The sequence below is a fragment of the Camelus dromedarius genome, chromosome 9, assembly GCF_036321535.1.
Source record: "Camelus dromedarius isolate mCamDro1 chromosome 9, mCamDro1.pat, whole genome shotgun sequence".
Taxonomy (NCBI): Eukaryota; Metazoa; Chordata; class Mammalia; order Artiodactyla; family Camelidae; genus Camelus; species Camelus dromedarius.
Window position 1 is genome coordinate 15,240,202 of NC_087444.1, and position 21,061 is coordinate 15,261,262.

The 21,061-nt window shown below is 39.7% G+C and overlaps 1 protein-coding gene across 1 annotated transcript; it reads left to right on the forward strand.

Annotated features, from left to right (window-relative positions):
- Window positions 1-1,538: 1,538 nt before the first annotated feature.
- Window positions 1,539-9,006, forward strand: RBM15 (RNA binding motif protein 15). The gene is made up of 2 exons (XM_064488806.1): window positions 1,539-4,578; window positions 8,641-9,006. Exons 1-2 carry the CDS (start codon window positions 1,713-1,715, stop codon window positions 8,661-8,663), a joined length of 2,889 nt encoding a protein of 962 aa, XP_064344876.1. The 5' UTR covers window positions 1,539-1,712; the 3' UTR covers window positions 8,664-9,006.
- The last annotated feature ends 12,055 nt before the right edge of the window (window positions 9,007-21,061 follow it).

The window sequence follows — 21,061 nt, forward strand, 5'->3', positions numbered from 1 at the left end:
ATTCTCTACTATAGATTAAATCTTGAGAGGTGTGGTTGAGGAGAGGATCAACACAAGAATCCTATTTATCTCTGCTGGGGAAGACAGCAGAAAACCGAACCCCTGTGGTGAACTCAGCACTACCTCCATTCACCAGACGGTGAGCAGCGGGACAGAGGCTGTACCAGTTCTTTTCTTGGTACAGACAATAAAGCACCTTGTACAAGTGCTTTATTGTCTGACACAATAAAGGTCTTTGGAAAGAAAGTTGTGTTTTAAAGCGGTTACTGAAAGAGCCAAGAAATGGATTCAGAGACAGCAAGGTGGCTGTTCTAGTGAGATCCAGTCTAGGCTAACCGGGGGTGGCGGGAGGTACAAGAAGCCACAGAAAAAAAGCGACACATCTGCGTGGGGCGTTAAGTTTTACTTAATTATTTAACAGGGAGGGGGTATAGGGGTATTACATTAAAAAAAAAAACCCAGCTATATTATGGGACTACAAAATCCAAAATCCACGAGAATTTGCAACATAAAACGGGAAGCCCAGACTTGCACGCCGTGACCCGACAGTCCCCGCCTAGCCCGCGGGCGGCGAAACTGGGAGTGTCAAGTCAGTCTGCTGGGTGGCCTACGGGTACTCGGACGGGAACGGAGAGTGCCGAGCAGAGCCGGCTCCCGAGCCAGGGCTGCATCTCGGCTCCGCTGCTTCTCAGCTGCGGGACCCCAAGAGCCAGCGCCCGGCCTCCGCCCCTCCCAGGACGTTAGTGTGACCCGTGGCTTTGTGAACTGTTAACTCCGGGCCCCGCCTTCCCCGGAGGCTCCTGGCGGCGTTTTCTCGCCCACGGCGGGGTGGGGCTTTTTCGGGCTGTTCATGCGAGGCCAGAGAGGCTAAGGTGTCCGCTGGGCTCCCCGGGACGGCTTCCTGAGGGATTCGTAGACCCGGACAGCCAGGGGGCCTGGCCGGACTCTTGTTCCAAGCAGGTAGAAAGTAAGGACCCAGAAGTTTTGAGCTCTGAGGGCCAAAGTACAACCAACTACGCCGCGAGACCAAACTAACGCTGGAAGGGCGAACGCCAAAAACGCGGGGAGGCGGAGCTGGTTCTCGGTCACCATTTCGCGACGTCCAAAAGACGTCGCAGAGCAAGCACGTATTCTACTCTTTCACCTTCAGGGAGCCACCTCAGTATATGGGCCTACCCCTTTAAGCGAGTGATGGACAGTTATTTCATCCTATCAACTTCCTCGCCAACATCCAATCAGATTTAAATTTCTTTCAGCCGCCGGAGAAGTTGGAAGAAGGGGGTCGAAAGAGGGAGCCTTCTCTTTCTCGCGAGATCACTGTGAGCCGGCCTCTCAAAAAAAAACGCTAGCACTTATGACCCGACTTCCCAAATAGTAGATTAAAGGACGGGATCATAAACCAATGAAAGGGATGAGGAGGTGGGATCACTGCTTTCACCGCTCAAGAAGTACCGTTACAGGGCAGACTTTTTATCCAATCAACGCCTCCAGACTTCGGGTCAGGTGACCATAGAGTGCGAGGGGCGGAGCTACAGTCTGGCGCGAGGAACCGTTAAGATGGACAACGAATATAACCAATGAGGTACTCTGACTAGGGAGTTGGTAACCCAATAACAGTGGTCGGGCGGGCGCCTCCCCGGAGCGCGGGGAGATGTAAAGACAGACAAATAGTTTTCCCAATGAGACTGCAGAAGAGCGGAGATAATTGACCAATGAGGGCTGCGGGGCGGGACCCTTTGCCGCGGCGGAGTCCAAGATGGCGGCGTGCGGTTCCGCTGTGTGAAGCGAGCGCGGGGCGGCGGGTTAATCAGCTCCGCGGAGAAGACCTCCGGCGACCCGCAACAATGAAGGGGAAAGAGCGCTCTCCAGTCAAGCCCAAACGTTCCCGTGGTGGTGAGGACTCGACTTCTCGCGGGGAGCGGAGCAAGAAGTTAGGGGGCTCTGGTGGCAGCAATGGGAGCAGCAGCGGAAAGACCGACAGCGGCGGCGGGTCGCGGCGCAGCCTTCATCTGGACAAGTCCAGCAGCCGAGGTGGTAGCCGGGAGTACGACACTGGTGGGGGCAGCTCCAGTAGCCGCTTGCATAGTTACAGCTCCCCAAGCACCAAAAATTCCTCGGGCGGGGGCGAGTCGCGCAGCAGCTCCCGGGGTGGAGGCGGGGAGTCACGTTCTTCTGGGGCCGCCTCTTCAGCTCCGGGCGGCGGGGACGGCGGGGAATACAAGACCCTGAAGATAAGCGAGTTGGGGTCCCAGCTGAGTGACGAAGCGGTGGAGGACGGACTGTTTCATGAGTTCAAACGCTTCGGTGATGTAAGTGTCAAAATCAGTCATCTCTCGGGTTCTGGCAGCGGGGATGAGCGAGTAGCCTTTGTGAACTTCCGGCGGCCAGAGGACGCGCGGGCGGCCAAGCATGCCAGAGGCCGCCTAGTGCTCTATGACCGGCCCCTGAAGATAGAAGCTGTGTATGTGAGTCGGCGCCGCAGCCGCTCCCCTTTAGACAAAGATTCTTATCCTCCATCAGCCAGCGTGGTCGGGTCCTCTGTAGGTGGTCACCGGCACCCCCCTGGAGGAGGTGGTGGAGGCCAGAGATCGCTTTCCCCTGGTGGCGCAGCCTTGGGATACAGAGACTACCGGTTGCAGCAGTTGGCTCTTGGCCGCCTGCCCCCTCCACCTCCGCCACCATTGCCCCGAGAGCTGGAGAGAGAGCGAGACTACCCGTTCTATGAGAGAGTGCGACCAGCCTACAGTCTTGAGCCAAGGGTGGGAGCTGGAGCAGGTGCTGCTCCTTTCAGAGAAGTGGATGAGATCTCACCCGAGGATGATCAGCGAGCTAACCGGACGCTTTTCTTGGGCAACCTAGACATCACTGTGACAGAGAGTGACCTAAGAAGGGCTTTTGACCGTTTTGGAGTCATCACAGAAGTAGACATCAAGAGGCCTTCCCGGGGCCAGACCAGTACCTATGGCTTTCTCAAATTTGAGAACCTAGACATGTCTCACCGGGCCAAACTAGCAATGTCTGGCAAAATTATAATTCGGAATCCTATCAAAATTGGTTATGGCAAAGCTACACCTACCACCCGCCTCTGGGTAGGTGGCCTGGGTCCTTGGGTGCCCCTTGCTGCCCTGGCAAGGGAGTTTGACCGATTTGGCACCATCCGCACCATCGACTACCACAAAGGTGATAGCTGGGCATATATCCAGTACGAAAGCCTGGATGCAGCTCATGCTGCCTGGACCCATATGCGGGGCTTCCCACTTGGTGGCCCGGATCGTCGCCTTAGAGTAGACTTTGCAGACACAGAACATCGTTACCAGCAGCAATATTTGCAGCCTCTGCCCTTAACTCATTATGAACTGGTGACAGATGCTTTTGGACATCGGGCACCTGATCCTTTGAGGGGTGCTCGGGATAGGACGCCACCCTTACTATACAGAGATCGTGATAGAGATCTTTATCCCGACTCTGATTGGGTGCCACCCCCGCCCCCAGTCCGTGAACGCGGCACTCGGACTGCAGCCACTGCTGTGCCTGCTTATGAGCCACTGGATAGCCTGGATCGCAGGCGGGATGGCTGGTCCTTGGACCGGGACAGAGGTGAGCGAGACCTGCCCAGCAGCAGAGACCAACCCAGGAAGCGAAGGCTGCCTGAGGAGAGTGGGGGACGGCATTTGGATAGATCCCCTGAGAGTGACCGTCCACGAAAACGTCACTGCGCGCCTTCTCCTGACCGCAGTCCAGAATTGAGCAGTAGCCGGGATCGCTACAACAGCGACAATGATCGATCTTCCCGTCTTCTTCTCTTGGAAAGGCCCTCTCCAATCAGAGACAGACGAGGTAGTTTGGAGAAGAGCCAGGGTGACAAGCGAGACCGTAAAAACTCTGCATCAGCTGAACGGGATAGGAAGCACCGGACAGCTGCTTCCACTGAGGGGAAAAGCCCTCTGAAAAAAGAAGACCGGTCTGATGGGAGCGCACCCAGCACCAGCACTGCTTCATCGAAGCTGAAGTCCCCTTCCCAGAAACAGGATGGTGGGACAGCCCCTACAGCAGCAGCCTCTCCCAAACTCTGTTTGGCCTGGCAGGGCATGCTTCTATTGAAGAATAGCAACTTTCCTTCCAACATGCATCTGTTGCAGGGTGACCTTCAAGTGGCTAGTAGTCTTCTTGTGGAGGGCTCAACTGGAGGCAAAGTGGCCCAGCTCAAGATCACTCAGCGTCTTCGTTTGGACCAGCCCAAGTTGGATGAAGTCACTCGACGCATCAAAGTGGCAGGGCCCAATGGTTATGCCATTCTTCTGGCTGTGCCTGGAAGTTCTGATAGGTCTTCCTCTTCCTCAGCCACATCAGACACTGCCACCTCTACTCAGAGGCCACTTAGGAACCTTGTGTCCTATTTAAAGCAAAAGCAGGCTGCTGGGGTCATCAGCCTCCCTGTTGGGGGCAACAAAGACAAGGAAAACACCGGGGTCCTTCATGCCTTCCCACCCTGTGAGTTCTCCCAGCAGTTCCTGGATTCCCCTGCCAAGGCACTGGCCAAATCTGAAGAAGATTACCTGGTTATGATCATTGTCCGTGGTGCGTCTTAAAGTCCATGTGTAACTTGTATTTAGTACTTTGAAATGGTTGTTTTGTGATGTGTAATGGGATACAGCATAAGATGAAATTTTCTTTTTAGTTGTTTAGTTGTAGCTTTTTTCTTTTTTCTTTTTTTTTTTTTTTTATATTTTTATAAACCTCTTTAAAATAGAAGTCAGGAGAGTTTAGCTATTATTTTAAGTGAAAGGGATGCCCTGAAGGTAGGCAGGCAGGCAGATGAATTTACCTTAATTAGGAGTTCCCACTCTTATGAGTAACTTTCCCTCTTTTTCTCAGCTTTTTTCTTTTTTAACCTTGAGCTTAAAAAAAAATCCTCAAAGTTACAAAACCAAAAATTTGAAAAGTCAAGATTTGGAGAACAAAGCCCACTGACGATATAAAATAATATACACCTAAAAATGGCTCGATTGGTAATGTAGGTAAATAATTCCTATACCTGAAATGTTACTTGTGTGGCTGAAATTTGATCAGGGGTCTCAGAAGTATCAGCTGGTAGATTGTATAGCATTGTGATTGTTTTAATCAAGCATTTGAGTGTTTCTCTACAGATACATGGTTTATTCCCAGAGTTTGCGTTCACATACCATTTTTATCATTAGTTCTCGAGTTCTGTATCCCGTATATGCACTTTTGGTTTGTAGCTGTAACTGTTCAGCAAAAATTGAGGAGTATGTTACAAACCACATATGTCTTATGCTTACACTAGTATGCAGGAAGTGAGTAGGTGCTTTTAAAATCAGAATTCTTTGGTCAGTTATTGGTGTGTGGTGGTGTTTTTACTGACTTTCTCAGAGACGTTTAGCAGGTACAGTTCTGATTTAATTGTGCATATTTCAAAACTTGTGTTTTTCATCAGAGATGAGTTTTTATTTTTGTATCCATTCAAATTCCTGATTTCAATAATAGAAAGAAGAGTTGTCTGCAGGCTCATAAGTCATCTTTTGTTTCAGTGGGCATTAATCAGCCATATCTGCGAAATTTTTTAAGTCATCATAAAATGCCTCTGACAAATGCTCTTTTAAAATTTTGCTTGTATTTTTATTTTCATATTTGAACAGTATTGATGACTTTACATTATTGAAAATGTTTTGAATATCTTTGAAATTTTGTGTTTCATATTTTCACTGGTGTCCAACCGCAGAGAATTGATATGTCAGCTTAGGAAAACCCTTTTTTTAGTGTTTAATTTTCCCAGACACCTGGAATTCTTACAAAATACTTCAGCCCGTCCTCACAGTTTTTATCAGAACTGAAGATTATATCAACTTCTGGTTCCTAACAAGGGCTTTTGCTGCTTAGTGGGTGATTTTCTTGTTTGTCTCTTTTCATCTACCCAGCCACCTCCACCCCTAGTTTCTCAGGTCATTTGTAAGTATATTTCCCCCCTTGATTTAAATGCTGAGAACTTTAGCTAAGGCCATTGATACTTAGTTATGATTAGAAACTTGAGGACCTTTGGATCATGGTCATGTTTCTATTCTGTGTAAGTGACTTATTGAAAGCCTGGCAGAACCCAACTGTTTTCTTTCTGTTATCAAAGCTGATAGTTTTGAAATAGCACCAATAATAACCCAGGGAAACGTCATGTAATTTTTAATTGTCCGTTATGACAGGTGTAATGCATGTCAGCATGAAAGCCTCATCACTGCTGTGTCATCCTTTTTGGTTTTCACTATACATTTATAAATTTCCTTTTTAAATTTGGAGGTTTTGGGGTTTTTTGTTTTTAAACTGGAAAAACTAGCCATTTTGAGAGAAGAAAGATACAAGGCTGTCTGCACAAAAGTTCTTTGTATGCCTGTAGGGTAAATTCTTGAAATCCTACAATTAAGACTTTTGGTCTTTTTGTTTTTAAAAAGCTGTGCTTGATATGCTAATATGGAGTAGACACCTGTTCAGAAACTAGTGCAAGTGCGCAATCTGTGCATACATGGGGTCAGAGTACAATTTGTGGCTAGATACATTTTTCCAGTTTAAATAATCTCACTAACCATTAACTTTTGAATATCTTTTGATAAGATGGCTGGACAAATGATTTTACTCTTAGAGAGTGAAGTCCATGACATTTAATTTTACTCTAATCCAGAGTGTGTGTGGCTTTTTCTTCTTTTTTTCTTCTTTTTTTTAAAGTTGATGTGACAGCTTACTGAAGAGTACTGTGGTTTTTGCTCCATGTTTGTTTGAACCTTTATCTGACATCGCGGCTTTTGTTAGATCTGGGCAATTTGTGCTTCAGTGTTTTTGAAACAATGGCTTGATACCATTTCTAAATGTATGTATTATAAATAATTATGTTTAGTTTGGTGCTTACCTACAGAGTGCCATCATTCAGATGAATCTCTTACCTGTGTTGCCCATTCTGTTGTGCAGGTTTGTAATATTGGTGAACTACTTAAAGCTTCAGAGTGGAATGAAAGCAAAAGTAAAATTATCTAGTTCTAATTCTCATTAGCTAGAATTTCATAATCTCAACATTCAATATTCTTGGTAACAACCAGTTGTTTCTTTTACTTGAAAAAATATGTATTTGTTTAATTGATTTCTCTGGATCTCAATTCAAATGAATGGAAAGAATTTCTGCAGTATATCATTAAATGACTTATTCAGTATTACTGGTAAAAAAAACCCATCAAGCTAATTAAGATTTTTAGATCACAGTTTCAAAGTTTATGAAAAATTAAGCAATCATTTAGCTTCTAGCCAGTTTTTAAAAAAAATACTATTTTGTTGGTTGTACCTGGGATTCCTATAAAGAGTTTTTCTCACAAAAATTTAAATTCCTGGTTTGAGATGTATACTTTGACTCTCAATTGAGTTGATTGAGTTTTCCCTTTTAAGTATTACGTCTAAAAATGTCCATCCTCTGGCTGGTATAAGCTTTTGTCACATTTTGAAGGTAATACACTCTGGCCCTTCTTAATTCAGTTGGATCTTTTGAGGTACAGTAGTAAAAGTAAGATGTGTGTTTGTTGCTTTCAGAGTCGAACACTTGTTTAGGTTTATTTAGAACCTATTTATGAGCAGATTTTCACTGACAGTTTTTTTGTTGTTTCTTGTTTCTTTAATTTTAAACCCACTTTCTTCAGAGTGAAATTGCTCATTATGCAGGTGCAGCTTGAACTGCAGTTTGGGTCCGTATAGGAACCATTCACCAAAAACTGTGGTAACAGAACTGGGAAATCCTCTCGAGAAGAGGGCCTTAATGGCCTTTTCTGTGAGACAATTTTTGGAGGGAATTCCTGGGCATTTTTTTTTTTTTTCCTGTCTCTGCCACAGCATCTGGTTTGAGATAGGAGTTAGGTATGAGAACAAGAAGAGCAGCTGACCCTGTTAACATGCTGGTTGTAGTGATGGTTGTAGTGATGTGCCCAAAGGGAGAAAGGATTTCAGGTAACCACGGTGAATTGTCAAGACTAATGAGTTTTATATGTACTGTGTAAACAGAGTTGGAACGTAAAAGTCTATAGTGTTCTTTAGCTGTTTAGCAATTATTTGTATGAGTGTTTTCTTAAAATAACAGCTGCTGTCTTTGGTAACACAGATGAAGGTGGATTTTTAAAAGGCTTTGTACCTTGACCCCTTTCTACAATAACGGAGTTAAGTCTGAATTGCTCCGTATAATTTACAGAATGAAGATAGAGGGGGTAAAATTTGACTAAACTCCACCTTTTTATAGTTTCATCTTTTAAGTTATATTTAGAATATATTGATTATAAATTGATTATACACTTGCTTTTTCTGAAAATTATTTTGACGTTTTACTCAGTTACATGAGTACAAAGGATATTTTCAGTCCTATAATCTCACTTAATTGCAGTCTTTAAAAAAAATCCACCCTATTCTACTTGTTGTCTATTCATACGGTAAATTCATTTCAAGGTGTGTGTCAGTGGGTATTATTGGTGCTTTTTGAAGTCAAGGTGAACTTTCCAGGAAGGTCTTGTTAACGTTATGTTCATCTATAATGGCATAGGGGAAATATATATATTTTTAATATTGTAAACATTTGTACTGAATAACCTTTTTTCCCCCCCCCGCAAGCAAAACTGGTGAACAACGGATGAAGATATGGAATTCAAAGCTCTAATGGACCTTTTTGAAGAGAAGTTGTGGCCTATGTGGAGTTTACATGGGCCTCTTGATGGAAGAAAGCTAATCTGTTTAGTATTTGTGCATTTTACTAAAATGGCAGCTTAAAGTTGTGTATCTGCTATTGTGATGCCAATGCCGGTGTTTTAAGTGGAAAAAAATGACCTTGCTTTGTGCTGTGTACACAAGATTTCTGGAAAAGTAAAGAAAAACCCTTTTTATGGCTCACACAGCTTAAAAGTAGCTGTCACTCAAACGTGCGCTCACAGTTGAGCTGCTTTTGTTTTATTCTAAATAAATTGTTTCTTTTGAGGAAAATGTTTTTCTGCCTGGAAGTGAATTGACGGCAAACCTTTGACCCCTTTGTTTGCAGCCGAGGGGGTACTTGCTGCTGCTCAGATCTTGTCTGTCTTGAGCAAGAAGCAAGGAGACCATCATTTTGACTATCACAGTGTGTCGATTCTGAAGGATCACTAGTGTTACTGTGACCCCCTTTGTTTGCAGTGAAGGGGATCCTTTGCTTCTCAGTCCTCAACGTGATGAGGAAATGGTGCTGTTTGCTGGCACACAAGAAGCCGGGGCAAGCACCGTTAAGCCTCACCACAGTGCACAAGTCGGGGGCTTTGCTGGTTTGAAGAGCCGGAGTTGCTGAAATTTAAGTTTTGATTTATTTTGTTCACCCATCACGTTTGGCCTTAGTTTCATTTTTAATTTGAAGAGAAGTTTGAAATTGCTTTATCTTGCACTTAACATTTGCACCAAATTGCCAAAAGAAGGAGAAATGCTCCGCTTGCTTTTTAAATGTTAATGATGATGTTAATAAAGCCTTTCCTGACACATTTGAGGAGCTCCTCCATCTCCAGGGGCTTCTCACCAGAGTTATGCAGTGATGGGTTTAGTCTGAATGGATGAAGAGTTCCTGAGAGCTAGCGTTTGTAATTAGAACCGTTACTTGGTATCTGTGCCTTATTTGACCTGTGGTTCCACATGCCTTGGATGTGCATGCACCGTGACGGTTTCATAGGTACGAACGCACACTCAGGCCCGGTCACTTCGGTTGGTAGTACAGATTGTGAGGAAAAAATGGAGGCATCCTTAAGGAGGAAAAAGTATTTGCCTTTAGTTCCTGCATTATCCTGTACAGGGGCTCCTGAGCTTTGGAAGCTGTTTCCAGTACAGGAGAACAACTCCCCTGTTTGCAGCAGGAGACTTCGGTGCACAGTGACAACGCTGGAGTTCAAGAGGAAGCCAGCAGTGCTGCACCTTTGGCTTCAGACACCATTGTTGTTTGCCAGTTTTAAACTTAACTAGTTAAAAGACGAAGACCACCTTGAAATGCAGGCTTGTTGGGCTTGTTTTGAATTTTAACCTCGGATGGAAGAGCCCTAGTGCTGTCTGTCTCCATACGGGATGATGCTTTCTTAGGCAACAGGTGATTATCAACAAAGGATGCCACGCTTATACTCTGCAAGGTGGTGTTCCAGTGGCAAACAGCCGTATAAACTCTTGTAACAGGTAAGAGGGTTTTTAGAGGTCAAAAAATGCATTATGATTAATAGGGTGAGGGCTTTTAATGTTTTGGGGGTATGTTTCTTGACGGGAAGTCTTTAGGCACTCTGTTGCTGTTACTGGCTTCCTTCTCTCACCAAAGTGTTGTATTAACAAAGTCGGACTGGACTTTTGTTCTGCTTGGTATTTTAATTTTTTTAAGTTTTAAAATTTATTTTATCATTTGAAAAATTCTTTTGATGTGGGAGCCAAAGTATTAAAATCTTGGTTATAGATTTGGATCTACAGAATTTTGACATTTTCTGTTAACCATAACTTTAACCGTTGGTGGTGATTTGTTGATGCTGGAAGAACTTAACTGGTATAAAAATGTTGCTTGTTACAAACACTGATTTTAAACCTCTAAGTTTATATTTTAGTATATAGCAAAAAAAAAAAAGTATACTGTCAGACTGGGAATAATAGATAATTTAGCCAAAATGGTTAGTTTTTTCTTTTCCCCACAAGGAGATTTATTTAATTATAAAATTAGCCACAGTGAGCTTTAGGGAAGTGAATGGGAAGTGTTGAGAAAAATCTGACTTAAAAAAAAATTAACTTTTTTTTTTTTTTTTTAACATTGTCATTGTCCGTTTAGTCCTACCAGCGTCCTGAGCCCTTCCAGTCCCTCTGACATTAATCAAGTGTGGGCTTTGGCAACTTAAAACAAGTACAACTTTTTTAGTGTATAATACAACTTAGATTTCCTTGCTTTATTTTAAGTGGGATCAAAAATTTTGAAGAGAATTTTTCTTTTTCATGAAACTTTTGTTGTTTATCTCTTTCCAGAGGGGAAAAGTGAAGTACAGTGGTTTTCAGGTTCTCGGTATGTCATTTACAAGAATTTTAAAAACATCTGCTTATGAGTTGGCTGCCATTTATGAGTTAGCATTGCTAAATGATCTCATGCACATTTCTTTAAACAGTTTATACCTGTCGGAAATGTTAATTTCCAGTGTGTTTTCTTTTCTCTGGCTAGTCCATACTGAAAGCCCATTAAGTAGTTTTTCCAATTAGTAAAATATTTAAAATCACCATAGCAATTTGAGGAAGACTGTGTTACACTTCCTACATGTTTCTACATGTTTGGTGTCTTTCTAAGGTCTCAGGCTTCACCTCTCAAAAGCAAGAAAAAGATGTATACAGGGCATTTTTGTTTATTTGTATACGAAATCATGTCATGCAAAATGGAAATGTACACAGCATGACAGTTTTTTGAAACTACTTACGAAATCGTTTTATTTCAAGCTGCACCATGAAGACAAATGTTAATTGGGTTGAGTGTTAGATCTAGAGTTCTGGTTTTATAAACTTGAAACTGCCCTTTTGAATTATTTGTGTGGTTTTCCAGTGTCTTTTGTATGATCTAAATTTAGGATTCTATTATAAAGGAAATAGTTCCAAGAAAACCTCTGAGTTGACTTGTGCTCACTTTGAAAAGTCTGGTTGTATTAAGATTCTAAATGGGGATTACTTCAACTTTAGCAAAACAACCTAGATTTTATAAACTGCCACTTCTGTAGTTGAAGTCACATTTTTGTTTACAAGCTATTTATCTGAGGCACTTGTACTACATCTGTTTTTCTTTTTGCAATAGGATATATGGTTATGGTTTATCTGAACATCACCTCCATTTCCCATTTCAGTTTGCTCTCTAAGCTTTCCTGGTTAAAAGACCTTTCTACTTAAAAACTTGAATTATAGCCTAGTTCTAAGTTCTTAGCAGAGGAGTTTTATTGAATAACAAAATTCCTTCAAACCTCAGAAAGATTGTTGCTAAGAAGCAACCAAAAAAAGATTTTGGTCTTGAGGTAGAATTACTTAACATGTTTCTATAGCCAAATGCTGTGAAATATATTAAGCATTCAGGTTGGCTTCCTGTATAAATTGAATGCTGGCTGTCTGTTTAAGAACTAAGATGCTGAGCATACAGAAGAAAGCATCAAACAGTCTCTACCCCTGTCAGCAACTTATACTCTAATTGGAGAAGCTAGATATAAACAGATATATAGTTAAATATCAGGGGAAAGTTCACAGTTAAGACAGCTATGGGAGATATGACACAGGCCAGTATTTGATCAATTGCTAATGGATTTTTACAGGTGATATGGGTATATGCATGGATATATGAACAATTTACTTTAAGCTGGGATGGTCAAGAAAGGCTTTACAAAATAATTTATTAGTTGGAGAAGAATATGGAATGGTGGAGGGAGATTGGGATTGCGATGTCAAGCAGACAGGCATGAATGATAATAGAACAGTTTGTTCATGAAGGGAAAGAATGCAGGCGGAGCATAGAAAACTAGCAATATGGTTGGGTCAACAAAAATAGGGAATCCTGATAGGCAAGGAAGTTTTAGGTGGGAAATGAGGATGGATAATCAGTTGGAGGCATGCTATTGTAAAGCAACAGGACTGATAATAGCAATCATTTATTAAATACTTAAGGCCAAACATTCTGCCAAGTCCTATCCACACATTGTCTCATCCAGGTTTCACCACGGATCACAGTCTGATAGCTGGAAGTGATAGAGCCAGGGTTCTAACCAGGCTTTTGTTCTAGCTAGGGCTCTTGGTCACTGTACTGTCATACCTCACTAATTTTTTTTGGGAGACTGGGATGAGATGAAAGCTGCAAACTTGAGAAAATGTCTGGACAGAGGATTTCAAACTATAGTGTATCAGCATTTGCGGTTCTTGGGAAACATAATGGCCCTTGGCTCTAACCCGAGACATTCTGGGATTTGTTAAGGCCAGCATGGCCCAGGAGTCTTTGTTTTTTTTACATGCTCCCCAGGTAATTCTGATGTAGTCTTTGGTCAGTCCACATGTTGAGCAACACTGGACCACAGAGAGTAGAGTGTTGAGGTGTAAACTTGGGGTAATGTCCCATTTAAGGCATGGGAAGGGAAGATGGTGCTGGAAAAGAGGCTCAGGTAGGGGAGCTGGAATAGTGTTCAGATTCTGAAGCTGAGAGGAGGAGCTTCCAGAAGATAAATTCAAAGCTGTTGCAGAGACAAGCAGAATGAAACTGTAAATGCCATGGAATTTATCACTTAAAATTGTCACTTAAGTAATAGTTTTATAATCATGTAATTATTTTTCCCAGGAATTCAATCTAGCTTAGTATTTAAATTTGCCTTATAACAGTCTGTGAAGAAGGGCCACTGTTTAGTTTATGAAATGTAAAGGTATACCAGAAGAGTTGTGTGACTTGGCTAAGGAGTACACAGCCAGAAGCTAGCTGATTGAGATATCCTTGAGTTTTCAGTGAATCTAAAAAGTAGTGTGATTGTAGTCTATCTTAAAATTGACAGTGATTCTAGGATTGAGTGAGTATATGTGTATGTACACATGTAAATTGGTTTCTACAAATGAACCATGTCTACTACCTTCTAACTAAGTTACTAAAGGATTGAGACACAATGGAATTATAGGTAAAGTTGAATGTATCTTTGACTTGTAAATGGTTGAAAGATTTCTTATTTTGAATTATCTATACAAGGTTTGTCTTCGATTGATGCTAATTATTTAAGTTCTTCAAATATTTAGGTACCTACCAAGCAGTATTCTAGATTGTGGGAGTATATTGGTGAAGAAAAAAGACAAGTTTCTTATTTCTCATGGAGCTTATATTCTGATAGAAGGGAGGTAGTACACTAAGTTAGGGTCTTGTTGCTAAGGACAGAGGGTTTAGACTGTATTCTAAAGCTGAATGCAGTGGAAAGCAGTTGGAGGTTTTAAACAGGGGAATGAAGTGATTTGATCTAGATTTGATGTCCTGTCTCAGGAAAGTAGCATATAAATTTATTTCAGATTTCTCTCAATTATTCCCAAGATCTAGAATAGTACCTGGTATATAATATGTACCCATATATTTGAAGAATTACTTAATCAGCTATACAGATTGAAGACACAGTGTAATTCAAAACAGGAAATCTTTCAACCATTTACAAGTCAAAAATAATGTTTCTTTCAAAGATAAATTAGCATTTCAGATTCTCTGTGAGGCTGTGAATATATTCTTGCTCAGAGATAAGCAGTGTTCCTTTGTTTAAATACTGTAGTAGAGATTTTATTTCTTCTTCAGGCTCATAATTGTTGGCCACCCTGAGGGCTTCCTCCCGTACATTCTCGTTTTCTCAACATGTCATTTTTGATTCTTTCTGCTTTCAACAAACTGTCATGACAGTTTACACTGTAGTCACATATAGTTTCTGCTGTAACATACTGACTATATTTTCTATATTTCATAACTTTTAATTTTTCTAGTGGTATCATACTTCCATACTGAAAATCAATTTAGAAGGTCTTTCTGTGGATTGGCTGTCACCCTGTGCAAACCAGAAAGATGTGTGTAAACAATTTTTAAGTGCTGAATTGGTATCTGACCTTTATCGGGTGACCAACAGACTTCCTTTTTCCCAAGAAAGGGGCTTAATGAAAAACTTTTATGTATAAGCTTGTTAATACATCTGTGTCCAGGGTAGAACTATTACTACAGGTAAAAGTAACACTTTGAGTTACCATATACGTATTTATTTTTTTATCACGTATTTTAAGGCATATTGGGAAAATTGTTTCATAAAATTTTTATTTTAGCATACAGAAATTGTCAGTTTTACATGACTCTCAAGATAAGCATTTAGTTTGTGTATATTCTTTTATAGAGAAACATTTCAATAAACTAGACACCTTAGAATTTTCTGCATTTTGTAGCAGAGATCTCAAACCTGGCTACACATTAGAATCACCTTAGAAACTTTTTAATGCCAATAGCTGGGACTCTCAGCGATTTACTTACATCGATCTAGGTATAGTGGGGCTCTGCCAAGGCCCTGGTGGTATTTTAAGTGCCCAGGTGATTCTAGTATGTAGCTAGGGTTGAGAACTGCTGCTTTGGAGACAAATCTTAAACATGCTGACCAACACACAATCAGCCTCTTAAAGACTTTAAAAATCAAAAGCAAAAACTTTGAGAGTATATTTTGGGTTAAGTACAATATGTATATTGCTTAGTCTTCTAGAGTTTCTGCTGTTGAAAGTGTGGTCCTCAGACCAGCAGTATTAGAATTGCAAGGCCTCAGTCAGACCCACTGAATAGAATGTGATGCCCAGGTGATCCCTATGTACTTGAAAGTTTGAGAAGCATGGCTTAAGATGTAGATACGTAAAATTTTGTGTAGTAAAAATGGGTGATGAGAATCTTATTCCTCATACATAAAATTCTCAGATCTGTGCATTAGTCAGTAACATTTACTTTAAAGCATTTAAAAAATCTTTTCAATACGAAAAGTAGGAACAAAAGAGTTCTTAGGTAGTGAACAGAAAATTATGAGAGGTCTCTGTCACCAAGACGGGCGGGTTACTATTGTCTATCCTAGTTGCTTGGTACTTTGTTATTTTGTTACACTTACGTTTTTTTCTCTCTCCCTCCTATTCTGTTCTGGTCCACTCTTCATTGTGAGATAGAATATGTTACTTCTGATAGATACAGGTGAGGATATTTGAGATATTGTGCTGATAGGTGCCCCATAATTTAGAAAATTTGGTAGAGGTAGGTTCAGAGTACTCTTATGGAGGGGGTAGATATGAACAGGATTGAGGAGTGGTTCCCAATTCTCTTTGTTTTTTAACTGTAATATGATATTTAACTTTATTAATAAACTGATTTTCCTCACATAGCAATAAGAATGATTAAAGTTCACAGTGACAAATAATAAATGTTAAGATGCATATATATTAAAGGGGATGGACCAGTAGAAATGTTCAGAGAATACTATAAATTGTACTGTATCAGTTTAGATACAGATATAATATTTTTAATGCAGAAGTATTTATGATAAAAGATTCTAAAGTACATTCATCAAGCATCTATGTCAGTATAAAGTGAGAAATTGCAGCCAGATTATTCTCACATCCCATTAATTTAAAATTTTTTAAATTGGCCTATGTGTTTTGGAGAGATTGTTCATCAAGCACAGCAATGTCAGCATCTCTAGAAAACTTTTCTAGGGCTCATTTATGATTTATAGATGTCTCCTGAGGCATAAGAGTTGTTTTTTGTTTGTTTTTTGTTTTTTTAGTGGAGACTTACCTATATATGTCATTTATTTCTCCTGACAAATTTCGTTTGTGTTTACCCTCTGCAATGTTACAGTCTTACTGAAAATTCATTCCACAAAAAGGATGAATTCATCCGAACTTTAAGACTTGGTGGTTGAAAATACTTCTATTTCTGTGATAAATGAGTGATTGTTTTCTTTATGTATTGGTTTAAAGGTATTTTGAACCTTCAGAGACAACTTTTCTTCTATTTTCTGCTCCTTAAGTTAAGAGATATCTGAATCCCTACTTAAAAAAAAAACAAAACAAAAAACACACGGTAGTGGATCTACCTCCTCTATTTTAATAGCCAAGTTTAAAGGAGGGAGCATTTCTAAGTATAGTAATTGGTTAAATGTCTTTTTTTCCTCCTGGGTTTCTTTTTAGGAACTACTGACAATCAAAAACCTATAGCCGACTTTGGGATATGGCTTTATTATTCAGCAACTAAAAGAGAGTTCTAATTGGCAGACTTCTGGCACTGGCACTTGTCCTCCTGTTTCTATAGAAACTGGGTTGGAAGTCAGAGCTGCACAAAGGGAAAGGGTAAGTTTCTTTTAAACTCCATATTTATAAACCCATATCTTATTAACTGTGGCATGGTATCAGTTTTCACATAAGGATATGTACGTTAGTGAACTAGAACTCATATATGAACTACTGGTTTTTACTTAAGTGGAAACTGACATCAAGTCATTAAATGTAATAGGAGGGTTTAAATATGGATTTATTTTTCTCATGACTCTGACTTCACATTTCTTGAAGTGGTGAACTCAGTACGATGATTCTTTCAGTTATATGTAATTTGGGGATGATAAAAATTGGTTTTTATCCTCTTAGATCTTACTCTGTTGTACTTTTCTGGTAAGTGAAAATTGGCATATAAAATATGTACAGAGGACAGTTTAAAAGTCTGCATGAATTTTAAGTCTCTTCTCTGGGGCAAAGTCTGATTCTTTACATTTTATAGCAAGTACTGTAGTATTGACCAGTTGTTTAGCTTCTCTCCTCTCTTAGCCAAGCAGGATGAGGTCGTCTGTTGGGCACATACATAAGTTCTTATCCAGGCAGACACCCATTATTTGTAGAACCTAAGACACCTGCCAGTTGGTGAGTCATCTTATTGCTATGGCTTCAGAGGACTGTGCTGCACAGCTGGGTATTTAGGCTTGAAATGGTTTAATCAAGTGTGATAAACTCCTCTGATCCACAGGTTGGTATATGTAAATAATTTATGCTAAACTCTGACTAGCTTTGAGATATTGAAGGAAGGCAATATTAGCTCTTGTTCTTTACGAACTTATCTTTCATTTCCTTGGTCCTAACATACTATTCTTAAGGGATAGACTTCTCTTTTCCTTGCTAAAAGAACATTAATGTTGGTTGACACAATCCGAAGAGTGGGGCATCTTGGCTTTATTTTGGCCCAAATCATCAGTTCTATAAAAATAATATACAAGTGAAAGTTGGAAATTTTTCAATAGAGGAAGTGAATTCATTTTTTAAAATTTCACTTCACAAGTCCTTGGTCAGTTAATGCCTAAAAGTTGGTTCTCATTAAAAATGTATGCCTCCCTTCCTTAAGTACTAATGCGTATCCTGTTCATTTCTGTTTGCTTACTGGAGCTTGAATGAGGTAAAAATAGATTGAATTTGTGATTTTGGGTAAAGGTAGCTAGGAAAAAACTTTAGTTTTTGGCTACATGCTGTCAAATAGCCAGACATCCAGATGTGCTTTCTACTTCTTAGTAAGAGTGGCCAACTCGTCCTGGTGTTAAAATTGGGAGTCTCAGGAACTCCCTGATTTCCAGGCAAACCCAGATAATTGGTCATGGTGTCTTATTCTCTGCATCCCTTCAACAGCCTCACTATGTTATTATTGATCACTTTGGTTAGAAGTAGAGTTTACAAGATATTAGCTTCTGTTGCTGTTTACCAGAGAGTAGGTTCTTTTTTTTTTAATAGAAATGATTCTTACTTGTCTCAGTGATCTTAGGTAATGCCAGCCTCCCTCATAGAAATAAAACATGAATTTTAAACTGATTTATTTTAAAGGTGATTCCAAGGACTTTTCTTGTTTTTCATTTGTATGTGTATGTTAAGACCATGGGTGATAAATGTGAGACATTTAGATAAATATTTGTGGTAAATGAGCAGCCAAATGAGGCAAATACGTAGACATAAAGTCTCATACAAGTTGATTCTGTTTTAAGAGAAGCACTTAAGGTTTTTTTAAAAAGGTATTGGAGTTTGATTTTATATCAGGGTCTTCAGAGAAACCACTGTCCAGGTTTGGATTATGTCTCTCTTAAAAATAACATCTAAAATCAAATATTAATACATGGTGTGTGTTTTTTTTTCCTCTCATATGGAAAAAACATTTTACAGTTAGGTAAGTTTACTTAGTAGGGAGCTAATTTTTTGCAAACAAACGTAACATCACATGTTAATATGCCTGGATTATTTGAAAAATATCACAGGTTATTTGTCTATTTAAGTATAATTGTTGCTTTTGTTAAATTTTAAACTCTTAGAGAATCATTAAAAAAGAAAAGCCAGAGGCCATGATCTAATCAGTATTGTTACTTAGTTTTCAGAATTGGCTCTGTTGAGGACTAGCTTTGTGACTTTAGGCAAATAACTTGATGTTCATTCTTTTGTTCCTTAGGTATAAAATAGGAATAATAATACCTGTCCACCTTCCTCACGGTATTGACTTGATGCTAATGAGATAATAGGTGGGAAAGAACTTTAAAAACATAAAAGTATTATAAGGTAGAGTTTTAGTATTTCATGAACCCCTCTTTTACATGTGGAATTTTCGTAAAGTAAGAGCAGCAAGAAATGGTGTCTTAATAGTTTTAAGTAACTCCATAAGTAGCTGAGAAGAAAATATACACTGAGCTTTTATGTTCATATTATCAAGGTTCATATTATCAACAGTTTATAAGCATTTCAACTAATATTTTAGTATTGAGGAATTATAAGTGGCCCATATTTAGGCATTATTACCTTCTTTGGTTGGGGTTGGTGACTATTGGAAGACCTAAAAAAGTTCATTATCTTTAACAACCACATTGTTAATGTGTTGTAGCAGATGTGTTTTGTGGCTTTAATTTGTTTGTTTGTTTGTTTTGGTTCTTAGGTAATTTGCATCTTTTAATTTTAATCTAGATATTAAAATTTGATGCCAATTTGAGTTAGAACAAATTTATTACAAGATAACTGCTTTCGGTTAAATTAGCTTCATAATCTTATGGTACTGCCAAGAAGCCAGGGTTATCTAAAGGGGAAAGCATAGGGTTTTGTGTAAGGTTGTGTTTGAATGGTAACTCTGCTACTTACTAGGTGTTTAATTTCTTTGACCGTAAGTTATTAATTTGTAAAATAGGCATCATAGTTTTTGCTTCTAAAGGTTATGAAGATGAAATGAAATTGAATATAAAATGTGCCTACCTCAGTGACTAGTATATATTGGATGTTGAAATAAAATTATTCACCACCCTATTTCTCCAAACACATACTTGTATAATATCCCAAGTCTACTTTGTGTTTCCTCTTTGTCCCATGGAATATCTTGAAGGGGTAGGACATAGAAAATCAGTGTACTTATTTGCTTTTCTTGAAATCCTGTATATGTCTGAGATAGTATGTCTAAATTATGGTTACTTAGAAATGTGTTGACATAATATTGTTCAAGGGAAGTAGTAAATGAATAGGAACATCATAAGTTAATTGTTAATACAATGAATACATTAGTTATGTTCCTGCAGTCTAGATTCAAACTCTCTTGATCCACACTACCCAGGTTTAGTGGAGCTGTGACCATTGAGTGGGGTTAAGAACTGCTGTGTTGTGTAAAATTCATAAAGCCTGTGTAAATCAGAACTGAACTTGGAGTTCTTTAGTTGGTCCTACTTAAAATGTATAGTTTGCTTTCACAGGAATAAAGAATCTAGTTGCCCTAGATAGTTAGAAGAGTCTTTGACAATACCTGCTCAGAAGGGAAGGAGGTATGGATGAGAGTGGTTCCTAGTAAATCATTAATTTTTTAAAGATCTTGTGTTTTGATACAGAAAGAAGAAAGGAAATTAGCAGTACTGTGTATGAGGGGTACTTTGCTTGGGACAAGTGTATTTTCATTTACTCCTCACAGTATAGTTGTGAGGTAGGTTGCTGGTGCCCTCATTTTACAGAGGAGTAAATTGGGATTTAGAGGTTGAATACCTTTGATGAGGTCACATAGTAAGAAGTGGCAGAGCTACTTTTATTATTAATTATTTTTGCTGTTTGTATGTGTGAGGGATAGTGTTTCTGTTTTATTCATATTGTCTTAAATCTAAAATGTAAAAAGAATGTTATACGTTTACATCTAAGTGTAATACCTATACAATTTAAATAGGATCAACTACTGTTTTTCAGATAACTGAGATTTGAGCCCAGATTAATTTGGTTCCAAAATTTATGCTGGGCCTTGGGGAATAGAAAGATGAATAAAAAACATCATCCATCTTGTTGATCTTGATTGAGACTGATGGAAAAGATTGACATGTCAGCTCATATAGTGCTCTGTTAAAAGTTAGATGAGATTCCAGATGAGAGGATGACAATGCTGGGGGAAGTTTTCCAGAGGCCTTTAGTGAATCAGATTTTGAAGGATAAATGAGACTGTGCCTGGTGGAGAAAGGCAAGCCATTGGGATTGTAGCTGGTGGCAA